This window comes from Nanorana parkeri, unplaced genomic scaffold, assembly GCF_000935625.1.
Source record: "Nanorana parkeri isolate BGI_ZX_2015 unplaced genomic scaffold, ASM93562v1 scaffold23, whole genome shotgun sequence".
Taxonomy (NCBI): Eukaryota; Metazoa; Chordata; class Amphibia; order Anura; family Dicroglossidae; genus Nanorana; species Nanorana parkeri.
Genome location: NW_017306291.1, coordinates 3,663,541 through 3,674,160, shown reverse-complemented (window position 1 = coordinate 3,674,160; position 10,620 = coordinate 3,663,541). Strand labels below are relative to the sequence as shown.

Here is a 10,620-nt window from a genome sequence, read left to right as displayed (position 1 = left end):
AAAACAAAACAAACAAAAAACCCCACAGGTACCATATGGTACTGAAATGAATTGGAGTATGTTCTATTGACAATTTGGGTTTGAGAAACAGTTGCGGTAATATCACGCAACCATACACCGAGGGTGGGCAACCTCGGCCCTCCAGCTTTTGTGGAACTACAAGTCCCATGAGGCATTGCTAGACTCTGACAGTCACAGGCATGGCTCCCACAGGTGGAGGCATTTTGGAGTGCAGAGGTTGCCTATCCCTGCCATACAGCCTCCTGTGCTGGGCACATGCTTCCCCCTCCTTGCATCGTGGGCCTGGCCAATCAGCAGGTCAGATGCAGAGCATTGCATTATGGGTAGTGTATTCACGTTGCTGCTACACACATTTCGTCTGTTAGCTGGGGTTGCCACCCGTCCAGTTTTCAGGGGGGGCTCTGCGCCTCTAAGGTCAGGTGACCTCGGCGTCCGCATCTGTCAGAAAATGTATCTGTGTCTTGTGTCCGGGTGCCTGCTGGCTGGACACCCGGACACAAGACTCCAAGACTGGACATTCTCTGACACATGCGGACGCCGAGGTCCCCGAGGTTTACACAGGCACCCAAAATCGCGCTTGCTGGGGACCCCGGCATCCGCATCTGTCATTGCCTTCTCCTCCTCCAGCTCCCTGACCATGTGCTGCCTGCCTGGTGAGACACCATAGCCCAGACAGCCCGTCTGAGAGTCGCACAGCCCGTCTGAGAGTCGCACAGCCCGTCTGAGAGTCGGAGCGGGGAGAGGGGAATCCAGCCCCTCCCCTGTCACGCCAGAGAGCCGTGACAGGATGGGGAGTAGAGCGAACGCCGGTATGTGTTCGCTCACCTCCCGATCTACTGAGCCGACCTGTGACAGTCTCATTGTCACAGGTCGGCTAGAGCTATGAGGTGAGTGAAAAGCACTCGCCTCATAGTTCTCCTTTAATGTGCCCATACACCTGCCAATTATCGTACGATAATCGCGGGTGATCCCGCGATCGTACGATAATTGGCACGTGTATGAAAGGCGTGCAACCATTTCTACTGTACGGTTGCACGTCTTTTGTCTTCCGAGCACACTCGAGAATCGTACGATTTTCGGCGGGTTAGTGGGTGCTCGGAAGACAAATGCCAATCAGATTGTACAATGTATGGTCAGCCTAACAATCAGGTTGTACAATGTATGGTCAGCCTTACAATCAGATTGTACAATGTATGGTCAGCCTTACAATCAGATTGTACAATGTATGGTCAGCCTTACAATCAGATTGTACAATCTTTGGTGGATCCCCCTTTCCCATTGATGAAATCCGTGTAATAATAAGTCCCGCCATACACATGACAATCTGACCGCGCAATCTGCATACAATCTGCCAGAAGAAAGAAGAAGGACTTCTAAGATGGCCATACACCATACAATCTGATTGCACAATGTGTGTGGGGTGAGCTGTAAAGACTTCCCTCCCCGCGGGCGGCCCGATCTGCAATGGTTTTCATTGGGACGGACATATTTGTTCCCGTCATTCCAATCGTATAGTTTGGAGAACAAATCGGTTTCTGTATGAACGTTACAAACACGTTATCGGCTGCTTGGTGACCATCAGACTCAGGCCGGCTCCCAGCAGAAGAAGTCTAAAGGCCATACACTGTACAATCCGATTGTACAATCTCCTGTAAGCTCACCACACACGTTACAATCTGATTGTACAATCTCCTTTAGATCTGCCAACAGGTATGTTGTACAAGCGTCTTCCTGATTGGATGCCGATTGATTGAATAGTTCAGGTAGATTCTCCTATTACATCCTTTCGGTGGATCTAAAGACGATTGTACAAAGATTGTAACGTGTATGGTGAGCCTTAGATCTACCAAAGCAATGTAATACGAGGACGAGTCTGAACCATCCAATCAATCTATATCCAATCAGGATGGCCCTTTGCACTACATAGCTGATGGCAAATCTAAAGGAGATTGTACAATCAGATTGTATGGCTGATCATAAACTATACAATCTGATTGTACAATTTTGAATTGATCATAATAGGACATACACAGTACAATCTACATACAATCAAAACAGTAGATTTATTAAAAGAAAGAAATCTTCTTAGAAGGACTTCTAATCTGGCCACGCACACCGTACAATCTGATTGTACAATCGCCTTTAGAGGCCATGTACTATAAAGCTCTACCGACACCAACCAATCTATATCCAATCACACCACATACTGATTGGTGGATCTGTAGGAGATTGTACAATCAGATTGTAACGTGTGGGGCAAGCTTTAAAGACACCCGACCCTTACCGTTCTTATCTGTGGGCCCGATCTGCCCGATCCACATTCCATCCGTCTGGTCTGCTCATCCCACGCAAACAGCCTTAGGAAGATTGTACAATCATATTGTAACACGTGGGGGGTGACCTTCCATTTCCATACAATCGGGCATGCTCCTACAGTCGTCGGTAGATCTGGAGAAGATTGTACAATCAGATTGTAGCGTGTGTGGGGCGGGGGGGTGAGTTGCGCAGCAATCGGGCATGCTCCTGTACTACGCAGTTGTCGGTAGATCTGGAGAAGATTGTACAATCAGATTGTAGAGCGTACGGCAGGACACGCACATCGCTAATCAGAAACGACTACAGCAGATCACGTCACCGCGGCCGGTCGTGTTTCCCGGACGCAACTTTAGCCTGGACCGGACGCCGAACGGTTAAAGCGATTCCCCGTAATAAACGGCTCGGAGGAAAACGATACAAAGAATTCCCGAATCTTTTATCAGGATCCCGTTCGGGACGATCCGCCGACGAGGAACGCCGATCGGAGAACAAACCGCTGCACTCACCGAAGTTCTCTGACAGCCAACGTGACTCTGTTGTGTTCTGAGCCGGCAGATATGAGTCCTGTGTGTGTGTGAGCCGGCCTCCCCCAAGAGGACACGCCCTTTAAGTACTCGCGTACCCCTCCCCCCCCCAGACACAGGGCGACTCAACTACAACAGGAGCAGAACCCTCCAGCTGTTTCAGAACTACAAGTCCCATGAGGCCTTGCAAGACTCTGACAGCCCCAGGCATGGCTCCTGGAGGCAGGTGCATGATGGGATGCGTGGTCTCAGCACAGCTGGAGTGTCGAGGTCGCCTGCCCTTTCTTTACAAGGTCCAGCGTCAGAACAAGGTCGCTGGCAGCGTTCCCCGGCGGCGGCGGAAAGGGACGCAACGCCGCCGATTCGTCGCACTCCCCACAACGCCGACATCCTAATCCCCAAACTGCTGAGCGATTTAACCCCTTGTTACCCGTAACCTCCGCAGCTCCTCGGTGTTGAAGCTACTGCTGACGAGGAGTTAGAGACTCCTCGTGATTCCAGATGAGCACCATTGAGAGATTTCTACCAAGCCCCCCCCCCACCTCCCGAAATTTCAGAAAGATTTTGACCAAATGCATTGAAGTCAATAGGGAGGGGGGGAGGGGGAGGGGGGAATTTGTGGTTTTCGGATGTTTTTTAACCACTTCACGTCCGGAGTGTTTTTTGATCTGTTCCGCACATGTGTTATAAGCTGCCCAGAAAATGACTTCTGACCCCCGAATAACGATATGTTTTCTGAAAGCGGAGGACCTGGAGAATAAAATGGCGGCAGACGCAGCTTTTTTATGTTGCGCGACATTTGCGCAAATGTTTGTCAAATCGATATTTTCAGATTTAAAAAATGACTGTAAACTGTATCTAATGAACGCAGACGCAGCGTATGACCCGACTTTGTGGTACGCTGTAGAAGAGAGAAGTGAGCCGAGGAAATAGACACCAGATATGTCAAGCCTTAAAATGGCGTGTGCCCGTGAAATGGGGAAAAACGCTCTTTTTCGCCAAATGCAAAAATGCAATTTTTTCGCCAAATGCTAAAACGAAAACCATGCGCTAAACGACATTGCACGTAGAAGTGACGCTCGTTGCCACACATTCACAGGCATTTGTTTCCTGCGTTTGGCGTGTGTCCCCATTGATTTCAATGAGTGCCGCACGTGCGACAAACACAGTAAAGAAACTTATGTAGGAGATAAAATCAGGTTTTGTCTTCAGTTTGTTCGGTTAAGATTAGAAAATGAAACAGAGAAGCTGATTGGTTGCCATGGGCAACTGCTTCAGTTTCTGTCTGCTCCAGTTTTGATAAATCCCCGATAAATGTGTGTAGTGCGTGCGTGTGTGTATGTGAGTCCCTGTGGTTTTAAAGGAGAACTATGGGGTCAGGGCTTTTCCCCATAGTTCTCCTTAGGGTAACGGGAGGTCACAAACTAGCGTCCTCCCGTCACCCTAAGCTCAGTAAATATACTGAGACCGCCACAGCCGGGACGGATCCCGTCATCGATGTCGAGATCCGCCCAGCTGCGTGAGTGACAGCTGGCTCTGCCTATCTAGAGGCAGAGCCAGCTGTACTCGCCCCCTCCCCCATCCGTTCCGCCCGTCAGCGCTGGCGGGGAGGGGGTAATCCATCCCCTCCCCTGTCACGGCAGAGAGCCGTGACAGGATCGAGAGGTGAGCGAGCGCCGGTATGTGTTCGCTCACCTCCCGATCTACTGAGCCGACAGTAGCCGGCTAGAACTATGAGGTGAGTGAAAAGCACTCACCTCATAGTTCTCCTTTAAGCGTACCTGTACCCCTATATGTTGGGGTCTCTGAGGAAGGTATCTAATTGATTTTTAAATGATTCAATACTCTCTGCTGATAGCACTCCTTGTGGCAGAGAGTTCCAAAATTGACAGTTTCATAGCGAACAGTGACACTGTGGGTCGGCAGTGTCCTAGCAACCAGTGACACTGTGGTTCGGCAGTGTCCTAGCAACCGGTGACACTGTGGTTCGGCAGTGTCCTAGCAACCAGTGGCACTGTGGGTCGGCAGCATCCTACCAACCAGTTGCTGCTTTCAATTACCAGACGAGCACCTGATAGAAAACCTCAGGTCCCCCTCTGCTGATTGACAGCAGCAGGGGGCTTGTGCATTAGCTAGTTTGCTATTGGCTATTGCAAAATGAAATAGCCAATAGGAATCTAGCTATGCATTCCTACGCCTTTTTTTTTTTCTGACTGACGGCGGGCCGCGGCTCCCGATGTCAGAAAAGAAAAAAAAAAACGATGGCAGGGAAAGGTTTACTCTGCTCGATCGAGCAGATAAACCTTTCCGGGAGGAAGTGTTTCTCTCACGGGCGGCCGGGAGCCGCTATCTAATAGCGGGAGACTCCCGGAGCGTCCGGGAGAGTTGGGATGTCTGTGAGGGGGGAGGGGGGGGTGTCAGCACAGCCATTTTTTCTCCAAAATTACATTGGTTGTTCATTACCTAATTAATTGGCATTAATAACCTTAATTACCTTGAATTGTCTTCATTCTGAAACGGCAATATTTGTATATGAGCTCACCATAGTGTAGGGCTGCCACCTTTTCTTCAAGTGAAACCCGAACACAAGCGCTGCATGCAGCATTTTTCAGGTGGCTATGCGGGCTCTCAGGTGGGCTATGCAGGCTTTCAAGAGTGCTGTGCGGGCTGTGTGCTCTCTCACCAGGGGCGGGCAGTATGGTGTCAGGAAGACAGAGATGTTTACAGGCACCTGCGGCTCACAGGAAGGCTGCCGAGGTCCCCAGCAAGCACGGGACCTCTGGCCAGCACTTAGTGTCTTGTGTCCGGGTGTCAGCTGGCCTGAAACCTGGACACAGGACTCAAAAACTGGACTGTCCGGGTGAATCCCGGACAGGTGGCAACCCTACCATAGTGACATATTAAATGAGAGTCACAAATAAGCACTTTGTGAATTTGTCGCACGTCAGTATCAACCATGGAACTGCCCCAAGATAGAGCCGTAACGCCTGTATATCGTCACCGAGCCTTTATTAAATCACCCCCATAATGTTCTATCTTCACATGTGAATCATAACACAAAACTCTGCCACTAGAGACTTGCAGGAAACCGATCTCACATTTATACCAGGAACACCGGGATAGAGCTGAGAGGGGGTTTCATCTCATTGGCCTGTTTCTGGGTTACACGTAGTTAATGTTTACAAAAAGCACAATGGTGTTTTTTAGTATATTCCACAGAAACCAGTTTGAGATGTTCCTAAAATGTTAGTCATTGCAAATTGTATCTCTTATCTCTGTTCCTGTCTTTGCTTGTTTACTTTGCAAATCCCCCCAAAGGTTGTCTCATGATACTTACTACCATGATTAGTTTTGTATTCGTGCATGAATGTGATTGGTTTATGCTCCGCCATCCCCCTTGTACACATAGATTATAACCTTTTGTTTTAACAATAAACCTTAACGAGTTAAGTGCTACCAGGAGGCGTGGCTTCCAGTCCCTTCAGAATTGCTTTCCTGAGGGACACAACAATAGCAATACAACTATTTACATTGGACACTAACAGGGTTATTCACGGAAGGGTGAAGAGTCTGGTGAAGGCCGGAGAAGTGAACAATCTAGGACAACATAGCTGAGCTGGAAAGTGAGCGGAATTGGAGAAGTTTTCCATATCAGTAATTGTGGCCTAGATTGTTTTCTTTTTCCACCTTCTCCAAACTCTTCACCCTTTTGTGAATAACCCTGATAGTGTGTTTGTTGCCTGTTATCTATCATAACCTGAACGTGTCATAGACCTGCCTAACCTATACTTATCATAAACCGCTGTTAAAGCATTTTTTTTTAAAAAACTTTTTGCATCTATCTACTGCTTGCTAGCAATAGATAGATGCAAAAACAACGGAGGGTTTAGAAACCCTTTAATGCCAAAGCATATGTTAAAGCAGAACTCCAGTCCAAATCTTTTCAGTTATGGGAAAGGGTTACAATTGTTGGGAGTCATTATTACTGCCTGTGTCCATGTAGGAAGATTTCCCCGGCTTTCTGTCTCAGAGGCACATCAGGAACTGCAAAATCTCCCAATATCTGGATATCCATTTACCTACCATCCATTTATCTATCTATCTATCTATCTATCTATCTATCTATCTATCTATCTATCTATCTATCTATCTATCTATCTATATATCTATCTATCTATCTATCTATCTATCTATCTCCATCTATCTATCTATCTATCTATCTATCTATCTATCTATCTCCATCTATCTATCTATCTATCTATCTATCTATCTATCTATCTATCTATCTATCTATCTATCTCCATCTATCTATCTATCTATCTATCTATCTATCTATCTATCTATCTATCTATCTATCTATCTATCTATCAATCTATCCATCCATCCATCCATCCATCCATCCATCCATCTATCTCCATCCATTCTTATATTCATCTAAGAAATAAAAAAACACAATACAGTAAACTCTCTGTTATCCAGAATTCAACTAACCAGAAGTCTCATCTAACCAGGAAAAAAAGAATCCCCCTGTGTACTCATTGTTTTGCTGATCGGCGGCATGTATTATCCTGGAAATGATTGTGTGTCTTGTCTTAATTTGCTTTTGATGACTTTATTTCATTATTTATATGAAGTCAATACAGAGTTTATGTTATGGGATAGTATGGGGTATGGCATCAGTTAGACCTATTTATAATAGTACCTTTAAAGCAACCTGAAACTACATTTAACTGGAATCTACTAATCCCAGTAGATGCCGGATAATGGGGAGTTTACAGTATATTGGCATAGTTTGTGAATAGATGATGACATCTACTGGACATATTGCAGAACTGCATGTTCTTATTAGGATGGAAACGATGTAAAACATTTGAGTGTCTACGTTACATGACCCTGTTGGAGAATACAACCCTTTTATGTGATCATAAGCTGACTTATTATGTGGTATCTGTTCTTATTCTTCCCACTGCTCTCCAAAAAGGCCAGGATTGGAATCCACTGCAAGGGTTAATGAAAAGTTTTGCCCTGAGTTCCTCTTTAAGGAATATTATAAATGAGAGACGGATCAAAGTTTTTTTTACTCCAACGTATTTTTGTTACAAATAGTCATTTAATAACACTCAGTTTGCAGAAAGAAAAGCCCGGACCCCCTCTGCATGGTTGTTGACCACCCCACTGCAAAGGTTAATAAAAGTTTTCAGAGTCCTTCTGTAATCATTAGTAGTCTGAGTCATAGTTACATAGTTACATAGTATTTGAGGTTGAATAAAGACATAAGTCCATCAAGTCCAACCTATTGTGCGTATGCATTTATGAGCTGATGTGTGCGTGTATATAAGTCCACACCACGAACAAGTATACACCTCTGTAGTGTGTTCCCTCCCAGCATGATCTATGGGTGGAATCTAAACACCTTTGTAGTGCGTACACACCCAGCAGGTGTGTTGTGCAAAGCCCTGAATGAATTGCAAGGTGATGTTGTGTAAATTAGCTCTATGTTGTGTTGCTTGCGTTGATGAATGCAGGAATGTAAATGCATGAGCTAACCATTTTTGTCTAAACGGTGAAGCAGCATTATATATGCATCATGTGCATGATTTTTCCATATATGGCATTAGTGGAAATATGCTTTTAGAGACTTTTTGGTTGATAAATACGTTTTGCTGTGTGAAAATCACACGCACCTGGTGCGTGCGTGTGTTTAGGTTAGTAAATCACCCCCCATGTGTGATTATATGATAGTATATGTCCCGCCCCCATCGATTATATGTCCCGCCCCCCATCGTACTCCTGACCGGAAAGTCCCTTTAGGAATAGGTGGGTGCTACAGTGGCAAATGATTGGCGCAGCTCAATATCAGAAAGGAAGGGCTTGCTACCACTAGAGTATGCCGATCAATACACCTTTATTGACGCATGCTCAGTATCACATCACACGGCATTTCGGGGCCACGCAGGATCCCATTCATCAGGCAAAATAGTGATGACAGTGATGAATGTAATACGGTATAAAAAGGTTACACGTTTTACAGAAACTTTGCAAATCAACCACCAAACAATAATAACAACAAACATGAATAATAAATATACTTCGAGCTGAATGGCTTTGCAGTAAAAAAAAAGAAGCAACTCATCTCTAGGTCACTCTGCTTTCTCCTCCTAGCAGTGTGCTTATTGTTAGCAAAATAACTGAGCGGCTCCTCGTACTGCTTTTTATTCTCATACTCCAACTCTGTTGTACAAGCACTGCAAGAGGGTGATACCAGGTCAAATTCAGGTATTTACACTGTTTGTATTAAAAAATAATGTATTGCTGTATTAAGGATTACAGAGGTGCATTCATTTGTGCCCTTTATATTAGTCCGCGGTTCAGTTTCAACATACCCAGCCAGAAGTAAGCGAACTATGAAATCCCATTGACGTGAGGCTGAAGCGTCATTACAGGAAGCACACAAACAATATCGGCCTTGTCTGAGAATTTACACACTTGTGGAATCACAGCTAGACATTGGACACACGAATCAGATGGAAACACATGATGGAGACCGTGTAAGCAATTAAGTGGAAGGAAACTGATTCTTGTGACTTCTGGTGTCACTCTGCCATCAGTTCCTTCCCAGATCTCAGGAGTACAAGAAGCAGGAAGATGAAAATGCTTTCCAATATCTTCCTTCTACTGACTATATTGTCATCCCTCTTACCGGCTCTGTTTGCTGGCCCTTTCCATGCGCAATGCAGGCTGGAGTGGTATGTACGGCCATTTCTAAAAGATTGAAGTTGTAACTTTTATTTATAAACAAACATATGGACGAGGGATTTAGTGCAGAGCGCATGGGCAGACAGAACCTCACTGCAACCAATCAGATTGTAATATAGTTACGTTTGATCGAAGAAATATTGATATGGATTATTTCATTTGTTCATTGCTCAATGTCTTACTGAGTGAGCCCAATAACCTCACGTGTGAAAGTGGCTACAAGGTTCAGTCCTCCCCTCCTTACTTCTCTTTCTTCTTTCCTTCCTTCTTCCTGTCCTTCCTTCCTTTCTCCTCTACTTCCGCCTATGTCCTTTTCTACAGCCTTTCTCCATTTTATCATTCTATTCTTTCTTTCTAGCCTGTCTTTTCTTTTTTTTACTTCATTCCTTCCTTTTCTTCTTTTTCTCATTCCTTACTTTCTCCATTCCTTCCTCTTTTTCTATCTCTCCTTCGTTTCTCCCTTCCTTCCTCTTCTTTCTTTCTTTCTTTCCTTCCTTTCTCCCTTCCTCTTCTTTCTTTCCTCCCTTTCTCCCTTCCATCCTCTACTTCTTTTTCTCCTTCCTTCCTTCCTTCCTTCCTTCCTTCCTTCCTTCCTTCCTTCCTTCCTTACTTCCTTCCTTCCTTCCTTCCTTCCTCTTCTTTCTCTCCTTCCTTTCTCCTTTCCTACCTGTTCTTTCTTTCCTTTCCTTTTACCTTTATTCCTTCCTTTTCTTCTTTCTCACTTTTCTTTCTCCCTTCTTTCTTTTTCTTTCTCTCTTTCCTTTCTCCCTTACTTCCTCTTCTTCTTTCTGTCCTTCTTTTCTCTTCTTTCTCTCCTTCCTTTCTCCGTTCCTTCCTTCCTCTTCTTTCTTTCCTTCTTTTCTCCCTTCTTTCCTCTTCTTATTTATTGCCTTACTTTCTCCCTTAATTGCTCTTCCTCTGTCTCTCCTTCCTTTCTCTCTACTTTTATTCTTATTTAGAATTATTTTTCCATCTCCATTGTTTAATTTCTTCCTTCCTTCCT

General features: G+C 45.2%; 1 protein-coding gene across 1 annotated transcript in view; it reads left to right on the top strand.

Annotated features, from left to right (window-relative positions):
* The first annotated feature begins 3,099 nt into the window (after window positions 1-3,099).
* LOC108793090 overlaps window positions 3,100-10,620 on the top strand; it is a 16,375-nt gene continuing 8,854 nt past the window's right edge. The window contains exons 1-2 of the mRNA XM_018564033.1: window positions 3,100-3,293; window positions 9,470-9,607. Of these exons, the coding sequence (XP_018419535.1) occupies window positions 3,100-3,293; window positions 9,470-9,607 (332 nt within the window). The remainder of the gene's footprint in view (window positions 3,294-9,469; window positions 9,608-10,620) is intronic.